At 39.1% G+C, this 25555-nt stretch overlaps 1 protein-coding gene and 1 long non-coding RNA gene across 7 annotated transcripts in view; one reads left to right on the top strand and one right to left on the bottom strand.

The window, feature by feature from the left end:
• The first annotated feature begins 1302 nt into the window (after window positions 1–1302).
• LOC309503063 overlaps window positions 1303–25555 on the top strand; it is a 182259-nt gene continuing 158006 nt past the window's right edge. The window contains exons 1-5 of one of the 4 annotated variants that reach the window (XR_014207491.1): window positions 1303–1469; window positions 1628–1641; window positions 2929–3647; window positions 3741–3871; window positions 4169–4753. This is a non-coding gene — a long non-coding RNA (uncharacterized lncRNA). Of the gene's footprint in view, window positions 1642–1874; window positions 3648–3740; window positions 3872–4035; window positions 5517–25555 lie in introns of those variants that run through there. The other 3 variants (XR_014207490.1, XR_014207492.1, XR_014207493.1) reach the window with 3 other exon arrangements.
• The window catches only part of LOC309499143 (uncharacterized protein), a 156678-nt gene continuing 142573 nt past the window's right edge, over window positions 11451–25555 (bottom strand). Inside the window, exon 3 of one of the 3 annotated variants that reach the window (XM_082170216.1) lies at window positions 11451–12396. In XM_082170216.1, the coding sequence (XP_082026342.1) occupies window positions 12390–12396 (7 nt within the window). In that variant the 3' untranslated portion in view covers window positions 11451–12389. Of the gene's footprint in view, window positions 12397–13719; window positions 20060–25555 lie in introns of those variants that run through there. The other 2 variants (XM_082170217.1, XM_082170215.1) reach the window with 2 other exon arrangements.

The following is a 25555-nucleotide window of genomic DNA, read 5'->3' on the forward strand; positions in this document are numbered from 1 at the left end:
TAGGCTAATTGCTGTGTAAATGCATTAAGATCTCTTCTGTATTGATGGCTCTGATGAGGCTCTGGTTGAATTTTAGTGGTAGGCTAACTGCCCTAAAGTCTTATCCTCTAACTGAATTTATCGATTCGTGACGTTCATACATTAAGGTTGCCCCTGGACATGAGTTTATGGAGGTAGGCTAAAGACTACCACTGCTTAATAGAATATAAAAAATGTTTCTGTTGCTGTCAGTATTGTTTTTGGAAATTAGGCTACATTAAAATGCAATGGTCTCGTTTCAAAAGCATTGGTCAATATGCTTGCGTCGACTTCACTGTAGCCTATACTGTATGTGCCCTGCTTCCTTTCCGTGAGTTCTGACCAAAAATGGAAAATATCAAGCACTTCCGTTTCAGAGTCCCTGTTTTAGGACATTTTACAAAACCAGACCAAACGATGTTTTACGGCCATGTCCGGAATAAAGAGTAGCCTATCCATGTCACACAGTAAGATTTAGGATTTTGACCATATACCTCGCAGTCACAGACCGTATCAACGTCAGTGAGCTATACTTATTGTATTTCGCCACAGGGTGTCACTGTGGCCTCAACCCTTCGCCTTCGCTTACTCTGAGCTCGATTGCTATGTCTGAGGTAAACCACGCCCTCCTCATTACCCTACGCAGGAAGAAATGTAGGAAGAAATAAATGAAGAAATAAATAAATGTAGAAATACATAAATGTAGAGATAAATAAATGTAAAAATAAATAAATGTATAAATAAATAAATGAAGAAATGTAGAAATAAATAAATGTATACATAAATAAATATGGGAAAAAATAAATATATACATAAATAAGGAAATAAATGTATAAATAATTATTTATTTTCGTTTTTTTTTGCTTTTCTATGTATATTTATTTATACATTTATTTATTTATTCTTTTTTACATTTATTTGTGTATTTATTTATGTATTTATTTATTTTTAATATTGGCAGCTTTGGAATTCCATAATATTGGGCATTTTGTATGACAAAAATGTGCTGTCAAAAATAAAATACCAAATATCCTAATCAATATCGACTTATTATTTGGATTACTCGTCAGAGTCGTAGTCATACAGCAATGCTATATTTAGTTAAATGAAATAAGAAGATATGTTAAGCTGTGGTAGAAATGGCATCCAGACGCCATCTTTCTGGAGCTGAAAAAAGGAAGAGGACAGTGGTTGACGAATAAAAGATAAGCTCAAAGTAAATGTGTGTTCTTCTGACTTCTATAAATAGTGTGTTATTTATTGCTGTATTATTAGTTTTAACCCTTTCGCACGTACGTTCTAAAATAGTCAGACTGGCAGCCTGGCGTGAGTTTTTTTCTGCGACCGTTATTTTGCAATCAATCGCGTTCTAATTTCCATGGAGACGCATGAACCTTGTCACGTGACATTCCGCAGTCACAATGGCGCACACGATGGATAACCGTCTGCAGGTGAGTAGTTTGAATGTTTCGCTTTATTTTTTATTCAAAACCTCTCAAATTATTTGTTTGCGTGTACCGAATATGGCTGATATGGTTATGTTTATGTTTCCCCCCCCACTGCTTTGAATTTCGCTTGCACATGGTACTTTGCATCTCCCTCACAACAGCCGCGTGACAATCGGTGAGTAACGTTAGGCTATATTGGAGTTTTTAATTGTATTCTGAAGCATCTAGAGTTATTTACAAGCATGCAATAAATATGAATAAAGAACGTAAAACGGACAGTGCTCAATAATGTGGTCGTTCACGTCATTACGGTTTGTTTGTCAGTCAACGCGCTGTTTTGCACATTGCAAATAAATATGTTCAGTAATCCGTGCATTCAGGAGGTAAAGTTGGGGTTCAGTTGAATTGATACGTTAGTAACATGAATACCAAAGCACATATTTGACGGTAAACCCTTTACATCGATTTTCTTGTTTGTTTTAGTTAATATTGTTACTTAGTTTTATATCTCTCAATAGCAAAGCAGAGAAAAGCTACATGGTATGACATTGTTAAATTATATTTTCCTATATACAAAACATTTGAGCAAGCTGTGTGACCATATATGTATATATATATATATATATATATATATATATATATATATATATATATATTTTATTATTATTATTATTATTAGCTTGCTCAAATGTTTGTTGGAAATATAATTTAAAGGGATAGTTCACTTTAAAAATGAAAATTCTGTTATCATATACTCACCCTCAAGTTGTTTCAAACCTGCATGAATTTCTTTCTTCTGCATGTCAGTAACCAAAGAGTTAACTGGAGCCATTGACTTCCATAGTAGGCAAAAATATATACTATGGAAGTCAATGGCTCCAGTTAACTGTCTGGTTATTGACATTCTTCAAAATATCTTCTTTTGTGTTCAGCAGAAGAAAGAAATTCATACAGGTTTGAAACAACTTGAGGGTGAGTATATGATAACAGAATTTTCATTTTAAAGTGAACTATCCCTTTAACGATGTCATACCATGTAGCTTTTCTCTGCTTTGCTAGTGAAAGATATGTATAGTATAAGTATTATTCATACAATTCAAACGTATGACATTTGTTAAAAAGAAATCACAAAATGTACACATTTCATGTATGTTTTACTAAATCTATTTTAATGTAAGTTCAATTTTTTTGTTTAATACAATACGTTTATACTTACTAATATAATTACAAAACAGATAACAAATATATTTACAATGAATAACAATCAAAACAGTATCATCATAAACAAACAAACAAAAAATCTATAAATGTGCTCTGACTTTTGATTAAAAAAAAACATTTTTAAACAAACTATTATACATACCTTAATACTTAATATAATTACAATAAATAATAATTAAAATAATATCATCATAAATTAATTAATATACTCTGACTTTTTACATGCTTAATAATTCTTCAGTGTGTGGTACTCCTCAAAACATGGGACAGCACACAAGGGAGTGTTGCATGGCACACACATGTGCTTGGTGAGGCGCCTCTGCTTGCCCTTGCGTGTGCTGGAGAGGCAGACCTTGCAGTGACGCCTGGTCTTGCTGCCCTGGGAAGTGGTCTGAGGGACTTCAGATGGGAAATGCCTAGCTGTAAGGCGCAGAGGAGTGTCCAAGGCAGGACGCCCTCCTTTAGCTGGACACCGCAATGTGCTGTACTCCTCCAGCAGCCCTCTCATCAGGTTCGTTCTGAATTGTAGGGAGGTGATTTCCTTTCCTACTCATAGTAGAGCACATCAATAGGGAGTGAGGAGAATAGAATAGTATGTGACAGTGTGGTCTGTTTATTATTGTGAATTTGTTAACACTTTAGATTACATTAATTAAAAATGTTATCACATTTTATCTTGTTTATATTTATTATTAGATGATTTGTATCCATTTCTCACCAGTAATTTGCCGATAGACGATGTGGCTGTTGAGTAAAACAGTGTCAAGTACATGAAAAAAGATTTTCTTGTACCACTTGGTAGACTTTCTGGCGCATTCATGAAAACCAGTCATCATATCAGCTTTGTCAACTGCCCCCATCTTTTTGTTGTACTCGAGCACACAGACTGGCTTCATCCTTGGCTGCCCAGTGACGTGATCCAGCTTCCCTGTTGCTGCCATACCAGTTGGGTGGACTGTGGTAAGGACATGGACATCCCTCTTGTCATGCCATTTTACTGCCAGCTGTGACCCATTCTCTTCGAATTCCACCTCACCTTTTTTCATCTTACAGGTGAACTTTGGCATCCCTTTCCTGTTTGCGCGCACAGTCCCACAAGCTCCAGTGCCAAGTGACAAGAGGTGCTGGAAAAGTGTGGGACTACTGTACCAGTTGTCCACATAAAGAACATGACATTTTCTTAGGTAAGGTGCTAGAAGTGTCATCACAACGGACCCAGAAATCCCAAGTCCTGGGTAATGTTGGATGTCAGTGGTAGATCCGGTGTAAATGATCATGTCCTCCACATAACCAGTGAGCACATCACACAAAACAAAAAACTTGACCCCAAATCTGTGCCGTTTGGAAGGAATGAACTGACGAAATGCCAGCCTGCCTTTCCACTTCATCAGCGACTCATCCACACACAGATCCCTGTATGGCACAAAAATGCGACGAAAGGAGGAGGTGAGAGCAGTGAAAATGTTTCTGATTTTTTTCAGCGGGTCGTTGGAAACTGCTGTCGCATTGTTTGCGAAGTGAAGACAGCGGAGGAGCAGAAGGAAGCGATCCTGTGAGAACAAAGACCTAAAAAATGGGGTCAAGAGCATGGGGTCTGTGCTCCAGTAATCACGAAGTGATGGTTTTTTTATCACCCCCATTAGGAGAACTGACACTAAAAATGTGTACATTTCAGGGATATTTGTTGGAACCCATTTAACCAGCTTTCCTTTTATTTCCCTTTCTTGTAAGTCAGAGGCATAGCGGTTTGTTTCCTCCACAATTTCTCCCATGACATCTTCTGTGAGGAACATTTTAAAACAGTTGACCTCACTGGGTGATTCTGGTGGATTTTGCACACCACAGAGCTGGTTGTCAAAATTGCCTGGGCCAGGAGGATTAAAAAGGTTGGTTGCCTTCCATAACAATGAGTTTACCTCTTCTGCCTCATTTAGGACTGGTGTCGTCTCTTCATCTGCAATGTTGTCTAGAGCTTCCAGATTTGGGGGAAGATCTTCATCACTGTCACTCTCTGCCTCGCTGTCAAAAATCTCCTCATCAGAATTAAAAAAAATGTCCTCAATTTCCTCATTTGTCAGTTTTCTTCTTTTATATAAATTTTCTGTCATTTTCTCTGAAGTTGGTGAGCTTGATTAAAGTTGTGTCTTTAAATTAGAACAAATGCGAGTGTGAGGTAACAGTGACGTCAGCTCTACATCACTTGTCAGCGGGAAAAAAAAACTTGCAATGCATGACAGTTAAAATCTTTTTTATTTTTTTATACAAAATATTTACAAACTTGTAGTTATTAACATCGTTAACAATATGTAAGGGAACTCCTAATGTGGTTTTAATACTTGGAGAAAAAAAGATCATGTTGATCGGTAAGTTTTCACGGGCTATGGGCGCCGCCATTATTTGTTTACAATACTGATGGAGAGTCGGACTCGGAGCCTGCTGGATTTACAACATGCAAGATCATCCATGTCTCCCGAAATATGTGACAGTAACCCCCGCTTCACTGCATCTCACGCGCTGCTCCTTCTCCTGGTGTGAATGCACTCATTTAACATGCACGCACGCCGAAAAAAATACGCGCTGCTCACGAGTCTGACACTTGCTGTGTGAAACGGCCGTTTTATCTACAAGGTGTGTTTGACTCGAATAAATATTAATGTTACATCATGTTTAAAAGGTTATTTTGCTGTTATAAATATTAGTGTGCAATAATAAACTATATATTTGTTATTGTGTAATGTAATTTAAACTGAATGAAACCTAAAATAAACATTAAAATACACTGAACAGTTGTGATAATGATGAGAGCTGAGAACGTCCGTCTCTGGCTCAGTGCCAGTCAAAGCGGGAAAGCAGTGAAAGCAAAAGTTTGAAATTTTGAATTTAGCAGTTGATCACGTCATTCACTGAACGTTCTAATCACACCGGTGTGATCGTACGCTCCAGGGACCAGCCTAGACTGATCACACCGGTGTGATCGTACGTGTCAAAGGGTTAATAATAATAAATGTAACAATGCCCATGATCACAGACACACAGACATGGAAAAATTGGGCCACATTCAGCGTGTTAAGAATTATCTACCCATGCATTTTGTATAGATTCATACCTTCTGATGAAGTTATCGTAGTTGTTTAAATTAAGGCGGCCATCTCAGGCCTAGGTGAGGGTAGGTTGTGAAGAGCACACAAAATGGCCGTTTGACCCCGTTTGATATGCTAATTATGCATTTAATTTATGTTAACTGTCTCTTTCTCTGCAATTTCTCAACTGAGAATAATGGTCATTAATAATCACAATTATAATTTTGAGCAAAATAATCGTGATTATCAGTTTCATTATTATCATGCAGTCCTAACCCACACCACCCATTCTCCCTCCCCGCTAAAAACAGGTTTCTCCCTCTTTCCAAATTAATATTTAAACCACCATAAGATTTCTAAGTAATGCTAAACATTTTTGTTATTGTGATCATCATAAAGGCCTTAAGCTGAAATGTAGTACCGCATTTCTAGTCATTATGCATAATTGTAACAGTATCTTATGCATTTACATAAACACCTTTAATTTATGCTTTATTTTATATGCTTAATTTCTTCACATGTGTGCTTTCTGTCTTTTATGTACTAAGGGCTTTGCTGAAATCTCTTAGTGTACACGCAGCTGCAGCGACAGTCACAGACTCAACATCAGAATGATTCTGTAGGATTATGATTTTTAGCTTGCACTCTGATATAAAACACTGGTTGTTGTACAACACAACATTGTGCCTACTTTATTGAAATCAGCCTTCACACTGTCCATTCATTTCTGTTAAGGTATATTTAATATTTAAGGGTCATCTGCTGATCCTCCTGAGGCAAAACCTCAGTCTTCAGAATCCCATCCATCTGATTCCCAAGCAAAAGAGACTCCTCCAACTGAGGCACCTTCTGCAGATGTTCCAGCTAAAGTCCAGCACGCTCCACCTCTTGACCCAGCTGACTGGCCTTTTGTCTTCTCAGGTGCAATGAGATCTGATTTAGTAAACAGAGGTCCAATGCAACCAAAATCTTTCCCAGAAGAGAAGATGGTAGATCATGTCACCAACACTACTTTTACAGGACTTTGGTTTATGGTGAGCAAATTAGGAGAAGCTGGCTAAGCTATTCACCTAAAAACAATGCACTCTTCCGCTTTTGCTGTAAATTGTTTTCAGTATAAGAGTACAACTTAATCTTTAGGATTAAGTTGTACTCGGATTTTGGGCGCATGCGTACACAGTGACCGGTTTTGTTTGTTTGTTTGTTTGTTGTATAACTGGACAAAGTTATCCGGAGTGCCCTTTTATGTCTGATCGCAGTTTTTAACGCATATCTCACGCGTGATGAAGCTCTGCAGCGATCGAGTTCCTGACCGGTTAAAATGGAATGGACTGTTGGATGTGTATTTCTGATGGTGTTGTGGGAAACTTTCCATCTGGCGGAAGCCTCTCAGTCTCGGATTTTATACAGCCGGGACCATCTATTGAAGTTCGATCAACCAGCGAACTCTAGACCACCTCTAGATCTAACTTTCCCCAATATCGCTGACATCAAATGGCAGTATGGAAAGAACGGGAGCTCTATCAACGCACCTCGTCGGGGGACAAGGAAGCGGGGTAGGAGAGGTGGATTACGCGAGCGAGCAAGGCGGCCTCTGTCGCGCGTTCCTTTGCCCTCTATCATCCTTGCAAACATGTAGTCCCTCCGAAACAAGTCTGATAAAGTGCAAGCCCATGTCCGATACCAACATGAATTCAAAGAAGCCTGTATTCTGGCCTTGACAGAGACATGGCTGGGAGAAGCGGACTTGGCCTTGCTTTGACTTGCATTGGATGGTTTCGGCGCTCCCCTTCGCATGGATCGGGTGGCAGCGACCACTGGTAAGTCGCAAGGGGGCGGGGAGAGAAAAGCTGTGTACAAAAGACATTGAATTGCTCTCAGTCTCCATGCGCCCCTTCTATATAACCAGAGAATTCCCACAGATTTTCGGAACCGTTGTTTACATTCACCCAAAGGCCAACGAAAGCACGGCCTTAGAATTAATCTGCAGCACTGTTCAGAAACTACAGGCGGTGTCCCCCGATGCCCCAAACCTAATTTTAGGTGATTTTAATCACTGTTCATTGGATAAAATCTTTAAATCTTTTTATTAATACGTGTCCTGCCCAACCAGAAACGGGAAGATTCTTGATCAGTGTTATGGCTCCATCAAAGGTGCCTACAAATCTGTCCCTCTCCCTCCTCTGGGTTCTGCCGATCACAACTGCGTGCATCTTATACCAGCGTATCGCACTTGCCTTCAGAGGGGGAAAGTGGATACCAGGCAAGTGAAGGTCTGGTCTGAGGAGGCTACGCTTGCCCTGCAAGGCTGCCTGGACTGTACCTTGTGGGAGGAGTTTGTTAAATCTTCACGGGACATAGATGAACTGACTGAAGTGGTCAGCTCATGGGTTGCATATTGTGAGGATACTATAATCCCTAACAAAGTTGTTAAAATATACCCAAATAACAAGCCATGGGGGAGTAAACAACTTAAAGACTTGTTGAAAAAGAAAAAGCTAGTATTTAGACAAAATAACCTCCAGGAATTACACAGTATTCAAAAGGAGATTAAACGTGAAATCAAAAGGGCTAAATGGGACTATAAACTCAAAGTTGAATACAAACTGAGCAATAATCTCCTAGGCTCAGCATGGGACAGTATTAAATCAATGGTGGGTCTAAATGATAAAACAAAGAAAAAGGTGGAAATTGAGGGCTTCACCTCAGACATATCACTGGCCCATGAACTAAACATATTTTATTCAAGATTTGATAAACATGATTTTAGCAACGAAATCTTTGGCCAAAAACAGTCTTTACTGTCCCTGTCCCAATCAGCTGTCTGTTTCTCTGTACAAAGTGTTGTGAACATCTTTAAAGCCAAAACAAGTCCGGGTCCAGACAACATTGGTAGTCGTGTTCTTTCTTGTTGTGCGGAACAGCTAGGCCCCATTTTTAATTATATTTTTAATCAATCATTGTCCCAACAGAAGGTCCCTGACTTATGGAAACAGTCAACTATAGTCCCTGTTGCAAAAAATAGCCACCCAAAGACTTTAAATGATTACAGACCCATAGCCCTTACGTCACTTATGATGAAGTCCTTTGAAAAGTTGATCAAAAAAGAACTGACATTTAGGACGAACTGTCTTCTCGACCCATTACAGTTTGCATATAGACTCAATAGAGGGGTCCAGGATGCAACTGTAACAGTACTCAACCTCATCCTTAAACATCTTGAGGGAAGCAAAAACCATGCCAGACTACTGTTTGTGGACTTCTCGTCAGCCTTTAACACCATTCAGCCCCATCTGCTGGTTGAGAAGCTCTTGCATCAGTTTCAACTTGAGGCCAACCTTGTGGGTTGGATATTAGACTTCCTCACGAATAGATCCCAGCGAGTGAGAGTAAATAGCCATCTTTCTGACCTGGCCCACACATCAACTGGCTCACCTCAGGGGTGTGTTCTTTCCCCCCTCCTCTATATTCTGTACACCAATAGCCGCTTTCCGACCAAGTAGTTACAGGAACTTAGTTCTAGGAACTGTCCACTTCTAAACAGTTCTAGGAACTACTCTCCCCCAAACTCGGTTTTGCTGTTTGCGTTCGCACTGGCCAAGTGGCCATAGGAACTGGTAGGAGGGGTAAGGGAGTGACGCAAGCACGGCGACTTTTATTTTGACAGCGCGACAGACCTTTATTTTGGCGGCGCTGAGAACGCCAGAGCAAACAATGCTCGCATTCTCTGTGTTTATTAGTTAGCGATCTGTCTAACAGTACTGTTTAATATCTTATTAGATAGAACTGTTATAGAAAGTAGATAGTATATGAAAAAGGTTATTAGCCTATGCCGTGTGGTTGATGTCCAGTGTTGCTAGCTGGGCAGATCAACATAATCATGTTTGGCTTGGTCCCCTCAAAGTTGCGTTGGATTTTCTCTTCAGCATAAAGGTTTAGAGACCCATCTATATCACTGTTTTCCATGTTTGTATAGTTAGTTTATGGAGTAAATATATAGGCTATAATCTGTGTGTTTACATTCTAGCTGTTTTAAAAATGGCGGGTGCTGGTGTTCCGCTTGCGTTCGGTCAATCAGCGTACACTAACGTCACGGATAGTTCCTATAGTGCTGGTTTAGACCCTACTCTGAAGTAGGACCTAAATTAGTTCCTCCAAATGGAGTTCCTAGAACTAAAATCATTCCTAGTTCCTGCGATGCGAACACGCCGACATCCGGGTACTTTAGTTCTTAGTACCTTAGTTCTAGGTACCTTAGTACTTAGTTCTTAGTACCTTAGTACTTTAGTTCTTTAGTACCTTAGTTCTAGGAACTGTGAAAAGGTTCCTCCGGTCGGAAAGCGGCTAATGACTGTCGCTCTGTGACTGAAAACCGACACTTTGTGAAATTTGCTGATGATACGGTTATTGTCAGCTTACTGAACAACGAGGAAACTTCACACGGCCCGCTTCACACGGTCACATTGACCACTTTGTAACATGGTGTCAGGAAGCCTTTCTTGAACTGAATGTTTTAAAGACTAAGGACATGTGTATTGATTTTAGGCATAATGCCATAAACACTCTAAAAACTAGTATAAATGGTCAGGAAATAGAGGTTGTTAGAGGACTTAGGATCTATTATTGATGATAAGTTGTGTTTCGAGCCAAATACTAGTTTGCTTTGCAAGAAAAGCCAGCAGCGCTTGTATTGCCTTAGGAAGCTGGCCAAGTTTAATGTGGACAAGACTCTGATGACTCTTTTCTATAGCTCCTTTGTTGAGTCAGTTGTCACCTTTTCCCTAATCTGTTGGTACAGGTCCATTACTGTAAAACAAAAAAACTCCCTTTCCAGGTTAATTAAGGTGAGCAGCTGCATTACAGGTGCTAAGCAGAAAGGGCTGGATGAACTTTATCAGCAGCAAATGCAAAGGAGGGTTGAATCTATCCTGTCAGATAGTTCTCATCCCTTACAGGCTGAATTTCAGATGTTGCCTTCTGGACTACGCTTTACACTCCCAAAATTCAGAACCAACAGATATAAACATTCTTTTGTACCTGCAGCCATTCTGGTTCTTAACTCTACAAAGTACCATAGATAACCTATCGAGATACTATTTATTGATTATTTTTTATTTTATTTAATTATGCCTGCAAGGTAGGCAATTCTGTATTGTGTGTGTGACTGTGTGTGATTTGTATTCTTTTTGTATACTATCTGCTGCACAACAAATTGCCCCACTGGGGGACAATAAAGTAACTTGACTTGACTAATCAGAAGTGGATTAAATGCACCATCCCCTTTAAACACCCACGAGAACTCACCTGAACACATCAAACATCTGGCAGCATGGAAGGAGTTAGAGATGCATCTGGAAAAGGGGGAAACGTTTTACATTTACATTTATTCATTTAGCTGACGCTTTTTTACAAAGCAACTTACAATTGCTGTATATGTCAGAGGTCGCACACCTCTGGAGCAACTAGGGGTTAAGTGTCTTGCTCAGGGACACACTGGTGTCTCACAGTGGATTTGAACCCGGGTCTCTCACACCAAAGGCATGTGTCTTATCCATTGCAACCATCTCTTCCCTGAGCTTCCTCTCTAACCAGAAACTGGAGGAAAAATATATATGTACAAAATAAAAAAAAACACTCTCCCTACATTTCCCAGATAACCATAATCAAGTGAACAGAGCTAATAAGAAGTTATACAATACATTTTAATTACCAACAGAAAATGAAGTAAATGCCTGCTTTCACAATATCTTTTAGTTATCCACAGGTAAAGAGTCAACACTAAAATGATCTAATATGTTCCAGGTCCCTCACAAGGATAAACTGGCAAGACAACTAACCATTGTTGGCACACAGCAAATGAGCGTAGATCCCACACTCAACACACACTTTTTTCTTTTGCAACATTTTGACAAAAACAGAATTAAAGACAATTATGAAAAAAATCAGTCAAGGCAAATCAAACACAGACACAATAGAATTTTATCAGAAAAAATACACATAGATAACATCAGAATCCTAAGCAAACAGAATATTAATATGCACTGCGAGTCAATCAACCAAAGGCTAGATTTAAGGCTTTACAGCAACTATCCCTGAGAGCCCAAATCTGCTCCTTATACATTTCCTCTGCTTTAGTTCTGGCATCATATTTCTCCCGAATCCTGTATAATTACATTTCATACCATGTTGTTTTCTCTCTTTGAAGATCTGCCATCATCTTCTTCATTTGTTCTCTCTCACTCTTTTGTTGCTGAACTGAGCGGCTCTTGGACTAAAGATCTTCTTTATCAGATCTACTGTGTCCATCTCCTCTCCTGTAAATCTTCCCAAACTCAACACAATGATGAACACATGAGGTCCAGGTGACAACATGGAAATACATTTCAATATTTATTTGACTGCTTGATCATTTGTCAGTGTCGTGTCAAAGAGACCTGGAGTATAAACAACAGTTACTGGTCGACCATCAACTTCACCAACTCTCTTTTCACAAACTGTCGTGACTGAATCTAGTCTTAATTCACTGACAAACTCATCTCTTCCCAGAATACTGTTTCCTGTTGCACTCTTCCCATTTCCTGTCTTCCCAATCCTCAGACACTCCTGATCCTCTTGTTCATCTTCAGCACCTGAAAATCACAGCGGTAGAAAGAAAACTTAGTGAAATGAAGCTCAGAACTTTAATATTGTTATGTTGGATTGTAGAAGTTGCAGCTTCATCAAGTCACTTGCAATAATAATAATGATAATTAAAGCTGCAAGCAGCATTTATCAGGGTTCAAGCATTAAGGCCTTTAAGCAGATAAGGCAATTTACTAATTATGTGGTTTTTAAAGCTTTTTAACAGTTATAGCGCCACCTATGGTCCGATCTCCATAAAATGTTGCATGCTTGTTCAGAATGCTGTCACATTATATGCTCACCAATTTTCATGAAGTTCTGAGTTTTCGTTAAGGATTTATAGGCTTTTGAGTTTTTTTGCCACACCCATTTTCAAAATGACCCTGTTATAGCTACCCAAAGGGTAAATTAACAATTACAATATATATAATAATAATAATAATAATAATAATAATAAACTCAATGGATGGATACTAGGGCTGGGCAAAAAAATATTGATTTCTCGATTTTAATCTATTCTCATTTTTTCGAACCGATATTGATTCTTAAATCCCAATAATCGATTAGTCATCCTGTTTTAACAGTTGATGAATGAATGGAACATTGTTGCACGCATCCCATCCAATAAATCACAATAATCTTTGTGCTTTGTTACTATTGATATGAAACAAAGTCTCTGATTTGAAATTCCATTTTCTTACGAAATTCAAAAACATAAATGCCGTTTTGTCGCTGTGGCGAGAGATCGCTCTGGCTCAGCTCTAGAGAAGCACATGATCTTCTCTTCCACCTTAATAACACCAGTTACAGGGCCAAATAAACATGAATGAGCATCTGAAAGTGTGTTAAATGATAGAGTACAACTTATCGAAATCCGTATCATGTGACATGGAATCGCTCAATCAGTGTTTCAACCGTGGAAAGACGTCAGTAAAACAGCCTGTAAACAATGTCATGTAACGCCACATTTACCTCAGAAAAACCATATCCAGTGGCCACAAACTCGTTGGTCGGCTAGAAAAATTAACTCTAGAGAGGAGCATTTTGCTAAATATATGCACCATATTATATATTCATAATGCATGTTTAAATAAAGCTGGCAAGTTATGACAGCCACCATTTAAATGTTTATATTGCATATAATTTTATTATTATAAAAATAAATAAAACTTTAATTTAAGTGTTTGTATACAAATAAGTTAATTTTTACCTTCAATATTATAGTAGGCTAATGAAGCCTATAGGCTACAATTGACTCCATAGTTTACAGCATTAGTTAAGAGATTTGGTTTCCTTGAGAAAATTTGGCATGTATTATACCTGATATCCAAAATAATCAATATTGAATCGAAATCTAATCGAATTGTGAAATGTGTGTCAATACCCAGCCCTAATGAATACCCAGTGTTATGGAAATAGTTTTTTGTATGCATATTAATGATCTTTCCCTATAATAAATCACGTACTTTCCTAATAAGGCAGAGAAATTGGCTAAGAGCCTGGGCTATGGCCCCATGTTATCTATGTTATGAGTATCAGAGATAAAGAGGGAGAGAGCCTCCTCTCTGGGCACTCACACATTCTCCTGACTGACTGTGTGACTGTGAGCCTTTCTTGCAAGAAATTAACCATTATAATCATTGATTGAACATTTGTCTCTTATTCAGAATTGTTTATTGTTGTTAATAGAATGTCGTCTAAAATGAATTTTTAGATTAAATTTCTGAATGTGTACTTCAGGGGTGTCAAACTCATTTTCACTGAGGGCCACTTCAGCATTATGGCTGCCCTCAAAGGGCCGGTTGTAACTGTAAGACTTTTAAAATGTTAATATATTATCTCTTTATTATTACTTATTTAAGTTACAAATATTGTATATGCATTTGCAGGGGTGTTTCTAGGTTTTAAAAACATCAGGGGATGAGCCCGAAACATCAGGGGCTGGGTAATAATGATTTGATATACAGAGAATAATGTATATTGTATATATGCAGGGGCAAACTGGTTCAAAAATTTAGCCCTGGCACTGTAGCCACACCAGCACACATTACCACACAGTCATGCGTATTCAAATGTGAGGTAGTTAGGGGGGTTCGGGGGCATGCCCCCCCGATAAAATTAGGATTTCTCGGACCTACATATGTGCGCTTTAAGGTGTTTAAAGGCCAAAAAATGTGGATAACAATAGCTTTAAAAGCATGTCAGTGGGCAGTAGCATACATTATTTGTCAAGCAGATTCTTAAAAATGAGAAAGAGGATAAATGTTGCAATGAATGATCCACAGTACAAAATGGAAATGCAGAATGTTTCTGCTTATTGTTGACAATACACAATCACATCTTCCAAACAGGAATGGCCTTAAATAAGAAATCTTTTAAGGATTATTTTGCATAGATGTTACATTTCAATCAAAGAGGTGTCCAGAGGCAAATGAGCAATTTATATTAGCATTAAATATTGGTTTCAGCAACTTTCTTTCCTCAGTTAATCAATGTTTTTGGCACTAATCAGTTTAAAGTTCAATTGTTCACTCATAAAGACAGTCACTTGTCACTTACTGACAGTTAGTGATGGGCGGATCGATCCTGAAGCATTGATACTTCGATACTGACATGGCATCGAAAAGGATCGATCCTCACATAAAAATATCGATCCAAATGTGTGTTTTTTTACCAGTAATTTTTTTATTAATTTAGCACGCAATTCAGTGCGTAAAATAAGCTTCTAATGTTAGCAGATAATTGTGTAGGATAGAACTTTTTCTCCTAGTCATCTGGATACAAGCTGAAACCAATCAATCACAGAGAGCGTTCGATGCTGGTGCTTCGCTGAGCTCACAGGCCCAGTGCGTTTGGGAAACAAAGCCTTGCTTAGATGACAGAGAAACAATCGGGAGTTATTTCGCAATAAACAAACCAAAAGTGTACAAAATGGTTCAAAATGTTGACATCAGTAAGATTTTTTTAATGAATATTTTTATTCAACAAGGATCGATGCATTAAATTGATCAAAAGTAAGTCAAGGGTTTTACACTGTTAAAAAATATCTACTTCATATAAATGCTGTTCTTTCAACTTTGTTCATCAAATCAGCATATTAAAATGAAATATCATCATGACTGGAGTAATGATACTGAAAATTCAGCTTTGATCACATGAATAAATTACAGTTTACTATGACATAGAAAACAGATAGCCTATGTTATATTGTAATACTGGTATTACAGTTTTGACTGTATTTTTGATCAAATAAATGCAGAAGAGAATTAAAAATCTTACAGACCCCAAAACCTTTGAACAGTATGGCTAGTAGGCTAGTATATAATTAGGGTAGTTTTGTAAAAGTCACTGACTAATTACAGGCGAGTTGAGAGCACAAATCACAAAATATTTAGGCCTAGTAGTCACGAAAACGTATTCAGATTTAGCATATTAATGATGCATTCACCTCATAAATCATGACACACTGCTCTAACACAGGAAAGTGCATACAAGTTCAAGTGCATGCTTTTAAAATGAAAAAGTATTGGTATCGGTATTGATATCGGCGATACTGGCCCTGTATTTAATTGGTATCGGATCGGTACAGAAATTTGCAGTATCGCCCATCACTTACTGACAGTCACTTAATGATGCAAGTGGCGCAAAGCAAACACAGACAAGCGGAGTGATACAAATGGTGTAAAGGCTAATACTGGTACTAAGGGTGTCACGATTCTCCAAATCCTCGATTCGATTACATTTTCGATTCTAAAGTCACGGTTCGATTCGATTCTCGATTTAAAAATAAATACATTTGAAAGCACAAGCTATGCCATTTTTAGACTTTTATGCAATATAATAATATCTGACCTTTGTTCGCAATGTACCACACACTACATTGTCAAATTTAAAACGTTTATTAACAACATAATGTAACAATAACTTATATCTTAAGTCAATTGGAAACTTAAACAATATAACCTATTACAGTCCCGGGGCTCCCTGGACTCCTCAGAGCAGTTACAGGCGAATAGCACGGCGTTTTAAATTGGGTTCCCACAGCGTTTGCAACGCAGTACGAGAGAACGTTCTCGTAAGGGAACGTACTTGGTTGCGTAACCTCGGTTCCCTTAGAGATAAGGGAACGAGTACTGCGTTGCCGTGCCGTGCTATTTCGCTCATATCAGGTACTTCGCTTCAGTCGATTTAAACCTAAAGTCCTTTGGCGAGTTTTCTCTGAATGTATACACTTCAGCCGCGTCCAAATTGGTGCGCTCGAGGTTGGCAGGGCGCCAAGCGCTCCCATTGGACCGCACGCCACTGCTAACTCGCCACAGACGAGCTATGATGCTCTCGCTGTGCAGCTGCAATGCGTTTTACAATAAAGGCTTTAATATTCTCGATATTAATATTTAATTACCTATTCAGGCAAGCCGAGCTGACGTGACATATGGGGCGTGGCAGCATCGACGATTCCATTTTTTGATTCGATGATCGAGACTGAGCATTAATTTCGAAATCGTGACACCCTTAACTGGTACCTATATTAAAATAATATAAAATATCAATATATTATTATTCAATCAGTTCTATGCAGCAGAATCAGATTTAACAGAATAATTTTTTGACCAATTGTCAAAATAAAGTATAGTCCTACAAAGCTATTTTTATCAGAGCATGAGAAGAGCAGGGAGAGAACCAGTGAACGAGAGGATCGTGATTCGTGTAATTTTACCAGTGTTGACCAGCACAGCTATACACACCACGTTACAGCACAGTAGTGCTATTGCAAAAAGAAACAAGTCCAGAGAAATTTCATGTCGGTACGTTTTTTTTTGCGGACTTTGCCTTTCCGGTGAGCGTGAGCAGAGCTCGCAACACAAACACACGGGCGGAAATTTCCATTTTTAGGATCTCCTAACTTAGCATTCTTCCCCTTCAGTGGAAAGCATTTATGTGATCAACACTGGTTTCATGATGATGCAGCATTTTTTTGAAAGACACTGAAAGTTATTGTACCCCACCACAAAGCGTGTCAACAACTCTAGCTCCACCAAAAAGCTTACACACAAAACACACTTTATTTGTCCTTTTGGAGTACAGTAACCAATCCCGCTGCACTACATTGGAGATTGAACGAAAACAGTATGCTTTGGAAAAACACTGTCTACTCTTGTCTGATTTTGGATACGGCCCATCAGGACATTTCTGTGGGCCATTCTCAACCATACACTGCCTAAATGAGTCCCCAATCTGGTGTGGTGGTGGCCAGTCAGATGGATCTTCTGAGTAAGGCCTTGTCTCGGCCCTCTCCTCTTCACCTCTGTTCCATTTCCACCTCCCTCTCCTCTTCACCTCAATGTTCCGCATTCTCTTCCACCTACTCTGAGCAATGCCTGAACTTTGTATTTTGGAGTACTTCTTGCATAGTTGTTTGCCTCTTCACGATGACTCGCTTGCTTTAGTCCTCAGTTATAAGTCACTTTGGATGAAAGCGTCTGCTAAATGTAAATGTAAACCTCATCTTCACCTCTCTTTTCCACATTCTCCTCCAATTCCTCCTCAGTGGTGAGTGGCTTTCCATCTCTGTCTGCACTATTTTTTTACCCAAAAAGGACACAGTGAATAGGTTGGTCAACAGAACTTCAGACCATACTGGACATTTAGTTTTGTGTGGTCTAACTAATAGAACTCCTACCTGATGTCATCACTGGTCTCACCTGTACTTGATGCCTGTGTTCTTCTCCACTAAGACATATTGTCCAAAGAAATTATGTAATAGATTTTCCATATTACTTTTTCCATATTAATAATATTAAGAAATGAATCTGTAGGTATCAAGTGGCTCCCCTACACTTCCACCTAATGTTAGACCTACCTGTTGTCTTTCCTGATCCACCATCCTCACACCTGAATGAAATGAACTCACTGTTAAATATAGCAGCCTAAATTCAATTCTTAAATCAGCCTAGCGATGGCATCAGATCTATTGAAAAAGTCCTGGCAGAAAGCGATGCATAAGGCTGTAGTGTAACGGACGCCCAGTTCAAGGAATGCACTAATATTTTGTTGGTTGTACCAGTTTGCAACAATTATTAGTTAACACTAAGTTGTCAACACTTCGGAAAAAAATTATAATTCGTTGTTACACTACATCCTTACGCATCGCTTACTGCCAGGACTTTTACGTGCTTTTCCCAAATCACTGAAGTGACCTCAACGTCCGGGTTAACGGTAGCATGAATCTGCCTGCTCTGTGTAGTAATGTTGCGTGATCGAGATCAGCCCACGAGTAAACTAGCGAATTTGTGTTTTTTTGCATTGATCTGAGCTGACAAATTAGACATTCCTGTTGGTTGAACACAAGTTAATAGATATAAATCAACAAAGTGTCCTGTGCTCACCACACACCAGCTATAGGTGGAGAGGAGAGATTTGGCTATAGGGTGATGTGTGGCTAACTTACACAGAGGAGACTTTGTTGCTCAGCACATGAAAATAAACTACTTACTGTGATCTCAGACTGTGTTTAAGTGGTTTCTCCACTGCATGGATCTTCATGTGTAGATTCAGGCGACTTTTAATAGAGAAACTCTTTCCACACTGATCACACGTGTGTGGCTTCTCTCCAGTGTGGATCCTCTCATGTCTTTTCAGATTTGCTGAATCACTGAATCTCTTGTCACAGTGTGAACACTTGTAAGGTTTTTCTCCAGTGTGGATCATCTCATGTGTTTTCAGATTTGATGACAGACTGAATCTCTTGTCACAGAGTGAACACTTGTAAGGTTTTTCTCCAGTGTGGATCATCTCATGTGTTTTCAGATTAGCTGACAGACTGAATCTCTTGTCGCAGTGTGAACACTTGTGAGGTTGTTCTCCAGTGTGGATCCTCTCATGTGTTTTCAGATTTGCTGACAGACTGAATCTCTTGTCGCAGTGTGGATCCTCATGTGTTGATTACGATTGTGGAAGAAGGTGACACGTACTCAAAAATCCAAGTTCCAGTCAAATGATTGTAATAAATATTTAACAATATTTATTAAAAAAATCAAAATGAAAGATATACTTGTTACAGATTATAATAGAGTACTAAACTAACAGAGTAATATTAGCTAGGCTTAAAGCTTCTTGCATCCGAAAACTGCTGGCGTTCCGGATTGGAGATTGCAAGGAAGAGCAAGTAAAATCCTGTCCAGGTCTTTTCTTTTATAGTCCGATGAAAGAAAGAATCATATTTCCTGTAAGGCACATGACTGCTTATTTCAATATCACATGTACACATGCTGATCCCAGCTAGTGTAGTCCTGCTATTTCGGTACAAGCCTGACTGTCCAGTCAGTGGCTTTTTCCTCTGAAGATACAACAGTTCCTTTGTATGTGTGGACAAAGACCCTTGTTACTGCTCTCTCATGTGACTTGAGAGAAACAGAGATGGACAGAAAACTCTTTATTCACAACAATATTTTTATATGGTTATATGTTTCAGTAAACCAGAAAGCTCGTCAGTGACATGCTTAGTTACAGGCTTCTTATTGTGACCCTTTCTGCGTTGACGTCGAGTTTGAGGTGTAGGTGAAGCGAAGGAAATGCCGCTCTCAGGTGGAGCCTCGTGACTCCGCAACACAACATACATGTCAATATTTATTATCTTTAGACACTCCTGATCATCTTGTTCATCTTCAGCACCTGAAAATCACAGCGGTAGAAAGAAAACTTAGTGAAATGAAGCTCAAACTTTAATATTGTTATGTTGGATTGTAGAAGTTGCAGCTGAATGCTAATTGATTATGAACTAAAAAAAAAACATCTTAAGTCACTTGCAATCATAATACTGGCTAAACCGACCATCTGCTAGCTGTCTCACGTCACCAAGGTCAGATAAATCCCATCACATAGAGCCTCTTTCACCTAGATATCATTATATAGAGACTGTGTCTGTTCCCCGAATTAGGACATACAAAAAACTTCCAAACCCATCTAAGGTTAAAAATTAAAAAATGTAATTGATGTTCAACAAATAAAAAACAGCTATAATACAGATGAGCAAATGCTAAAGCTTGGATTGCTGAATATTCGATCGCTTACTTCAAAAGCACTCATTGTTAATGATATGATTTCAGATAATAACCTAGATGTGCTGTGTTTGACAGAAACCTGGCTAAAACCAGACGATTACATTACTTTAAATGAATCAACCCCGCAAGATTACTGTTATAAACATGAACCTCGTCTTAAACGCAAAGGGGGAGGTGTTGCTGTAATTTATAGTAATATTTTCAAAACCACTAAGAAATCAAGTTTTGAATATAATTCTTTTAAAGTGTTGTTGCTAAATGTAACACTATCTAGAGTAAACGATTAATCACGTTTAACATTTGTGCTGGCTACTGGCTACTTTATGCAGGCTGTGTGCAGTTGACTGTGGATTGAATGTTTTTAAACTCATATGGTAGTTTCACAGCCCCTAGAACTCTGTTATATAATATAACAAAGAGACTTTGTTGCTCAGCACATGAAAATAAACTACTTACCGTGATCTCAGACTGTGTTTAAGTGGTTTCTCCACTGTATGGATCTTCATGTGTAGCTTTAGGTGACATTTAATAGAGAAACTCTTTACACACTGATCACACATGTGTGGTTTCTCTCCAGTGTGGATCCTCTCATGTCTGTTCAGATTTGCTGACAGACTGAATCTCTTGTCACAGTGTGAACACTTGTAAGGTTTTTCTCCAGTGTGGAATATATAGTGTAAACAATAAAACACGTTTGAGATTTGTGCTGGCTACTGTATACAGGCCACCAGGGCACCATACAGACTTTATCAAAGAATTTGCGGACTTTCTATCAGAGTTAGTATTGACTGCAGATAAAGTCCTAATTGTTGGTGATTTTAATATACACATCGATAATGAAAAAGATGCATTGGGTTTGGCATTTAAAGACATTGTAAACTCAATTGGAGTTAGACAACACGTGTCAGGACCTACTCATCGTCGTAATCATACTCTAGATCTAATATTATCACATATATAGATGTTGATGCCGTTGAAAATATGCAGCAGAGCGATGACATCTCAGATCATTATCTAGTCTTGTGTAAACTTCATTTAGCCAAGGCTGCAAAGCCGACTCTGTGTTATAAATACGTGAGACCTATCACTTCTGCCACTAAAGATTGCTTTATCAATACTCTTCCTGATCAGTTTCATCATCTCAGCATTCAGCTAGGCTCGTCATCCATAACTCCATCTAGGTCAGCCAGGAACCTTGGTGTGGTAATTGATAATCAATTGAACTTCACAGACCACATTGCTAGAACTGCCCGGGGTCATGTAGATTTGCCTTGTACAACATTAGGAGGATCAGACCCTTTCTATCAGAACATGCTACTCAACTCCTTGTCCAAGCGCTTGTTTTATCCAGACTTGACTATTGTAACGCTCTCCTGGCTGGTCTTCCAGCTTGCACAGTCAAACCTCTGCAACTGATTTAGAACGCCGCAGCTAGAGTGGTCTTTAACGAGCCGAAAAGGGCACACGTCACTCCTCTCCTCACAAAACTGCACTGGTTGCCAGTTGCCGCTCGCATCAAATTCAAGTCACTGATGTTTGCCTACAGAACATCCACTGGTTCTGCTCCCTTTTACTTTAACTCTTTACTTCAGACTTACGTGCCATCCAGGAACTTGCGCTCTGCAAGTGAACGAAATCTTGTGGTGCCATCTCAAAGAGGCACAAAATCTCTTTCTCGGACCTTCACCATGACTGTTCCCTGCTGGTGGAATGACCTGCCTAACTCAACCAGAGCGGCTGAGTCCATAGCCACTTTTAAGAAACGGCTGAAGACGCTTCTTTTTAGACAGCACTTGATTCAGTAATACTAACACTTTCTCTACTATTCTATTCTGTTCCATAACAACAAAAATAAATAAATCTGCGTTAGATTAAACTGAGAAGGGTCATAGCACTTGCATATTGTTGTCCAACTGTTAGTTTAACTGCTTCTATTGTTCTCATTTGTAAGTCGCTTTGGATAAAAGCGTCTGCTAAATGAATAAATGTAAATAATCTTCCTGATCAGTTTCATCATCTCAGCATCCCAGATATCTTAGAAGAACTAGATATTGCGACAAACTTTTAACTCTCTCTTTTCCAGCACTTTAGACACAGTTGCTCCGTTGCGCTTAAATAAGATTAAAGAAAATAGTCCAACGCCGTGGTACAACGAGAAAACAAAACTAGAGGTATTTCGCATTTCATGGAAGGAGAGCTCGATTGCATACAGAGAGGCTTTAAAAGCTGCTAGATCTGCTTATTTTTCAACCCTATTAGAAGAAAATAAACATAATCCTAGGTATTTATTTGAAACAGTTGCTAAACTAACGGAAAAAAGCAGCACAGCAGTAATGACTTTATAAACTTCTTCACCTATAAGACTGATAATATCAGGGACAAAATTATAACAATGCAATCGTCAACTACAGTATCGCATCAAGCAGTGCATTGTAGTCTCCCTGAGGAAAAAAATTATTCATTCATTGCTAATTTACAATTATACATTTCTAAATTACGTCATATGCTCTCAATGAAAAATGCAGAACAATTAGCAGTCCCTCCAGTTTTTTGCGATTCCGCGATCGCTGAATACAACGCAAAATCATCAAAATGTCACTTTTTTTTGCGATCCTGCATAATTCCTAATTTAACTACAAAATAATCACAAAAATGAAAAAGACCTTACAAAACATTAAATTATAATTAGGGATGCACCGATGCATCGGCTGAACATCGGTAACGGCCGATATTTGCCTCGTTAACTGCCATCGGCCATCGGGAAATAAAAATGACATTCGCCGATGTCACATGGGCGTCAGTTTGGTTTGATATGCTGGGGACAGAGACGCATTCGGAAGTGCATTTTCAGAAGTGCTGGGTACAATGACGCATTTATTTATTTATTTTCTATGAGAAAACTCCTTTTCTCGAGAAAAGAACGACCATGGTGTGTAGCAGAAGAAGCGGCGGAGTATGCACGATCCGGGAGTGCTGAAGACGTTCTGCACGGCTTTGATGGGTGCGCAGGAGGACACAAATGGGCGGCGACTGCTTCTTCCAGTGGCGGGAGCTTTTCCCTCAGCGCCGTCAACAGATAGAGCGTTAACTGTACACACCGCCGCCGACTTGAGCTGCAAAGAAACTCTGGCCTCCCTGTCAAGGACTCTTGTCAAAAAGTACGGGGAAGCTTGACCGCTCTGAATAGTGAGTGAGAGCGCGCGCGCGGTCGGGGCTCTCTCTCTCTCTCTCTCTCGCAGAAGAGCGCGTGCGCGCTTAAAATTTAATATTTTGGTATGAACATTCACCCGTGTTTTTTCCCTCATAAATGCGAACACGAAAAATAAAATGAATATTATAATGTTTTTTTTGTTGGGTCAGACAATGATTACCAAATTTCTCTCTCATATTGCTCTTCATAACAACTGAAAAAGAACTTATAAATAAGGTTATAACTGTCAACCAGAAAGTGACATTAAAGGTTTTTTTTGTTTCATAAATTGGTCTGATTGAATTTGTGCTCATTCTAGGATAGTGTGATCAAGAGCCGAAAGACTTGTATGTTTCCGTGGCACAAAAGAAGGAATAAATAACAAAAAGAAAAAACATCGGCATCGGCCAAGTTGTTATGTTAAACATCGGTATCGGTATCGGCCCAGAATTTCCCAATCGGTGCATCCCTAATTATAATCACCCAATTGAAATATCTCTAGTTTAATTAAAGTTTCAATGCATTTTTTCGTGGATACAGATGTTGCGGGAAAAGGGAAAACTCCTTTTCCTCAATTTACTGAAGCCTAAAATGTAAAACATATTTTGCAGCTGCACAGCTAGCACAGCGAGTGTCTGGCTCACTCATTGGCTGTGCTGCGGCAACTGCACATCCAATGGCGCGGGCACAAATGAGCCAGCATCACGCCATTACACATCAGAGCCCGCCAAGGGGGCGCGGCCTTAGCCTATATTAGTCCCAGAAAAACACCATGATTTTAGCAGGTTTAACGTCTGAAGCGACAACTTGCCAGATTACTATAGTGCGGCCGGCTACGCAATACTCGTTCCCTACTCTCAGGGAACTGAGGTTAAGATAGTTACAGAGTAGTTCCCTTTCGAACGGTCACTTCGTATTGCGTAGCTTAACGCAGTGGGGACGCCTTGCAAAACGCCGCACTGTAAGTAACAGGTTGCCTTCTGCAGCTCAGGACCCCTCAACTCAGCATTTACACACAGTTCTACAGTATAAATTACTACACCTGCTGTTAATATTTACTTAGGTAAGATAGAAAAATTGCCCATAGGTTGTTTTAAAAGTTAATTTGATGAGAATTTGATTAGACCAAAATAAACAAGCTTTATGCATTTTGTTTGTGATTTTTGTCATGTATGACTATTGTGCATCTGACATAATACTGTTATGGTAAATGTGATGTCCTAATTATAAAATATAAAAATAGCAAATTTTTTTCCACAAATTTCTGTCATTTTGATCGCAAAAATCACACAAAAATTGTGAAATCCTGGAGGAATTATTTCATGCGTTCATGACCTCAAGGCTAGATTATTGTAATGCTCTACTGGGTGGTTGCCCTGCACGCTTAATAAACTACAGCTGGTCCAAAACGCAGCAGCTCGAGTTCTTACCAGAACCAGGAAGTATGACCATATTAGCCCAGTTCTGTCAACACTGCACTGGCTCCCTGTTGAATATTGTATACATTTTAAAATATTGCTGATTACTTACAAAGCGCTAAATGGTTTAGCTCCGCAGTACTTGAGCGAGCTCTTAATGCATTATAGTCCTTCACGTCTATTGGGATCTCAAAATTCCGTCCAGTTATTAATACCTAGAATATCAAAATCGACTGCTGGTGGTAGATCCTTTTCCTATTTAGCACCAAATCTCTGGAACAGTCTTCCTAACATTAGCCGCTTTCCGACCAAGTAGTTCTAGGAACTTGGTTCTAGGAACTGTCCACTTCTAAACAGTTCTAAGAACTACTTTCCCCCAGACTCGGTTTTGCTGTTTGCGTTCGCACTGGCCAAGTGGCCATAGGAACTGGTAGGAGGGGTAAGGGAGTGACGCAAGCACGCTGACTTTTATTTTGACGGAGCGACGGACCTTTATTTT

Source organism: Leuciscus leuciscus (assembly GCF_965113295.1).
Source record: "Leuciscus leuciscus genome assembly, chromosome: 1".
NCBI lineage: Eukaryota > Metazoa > Chordata > Actinopteri > Cypriniformes > Leuciscidae > Leuciscus > Leuciscus leuciscus.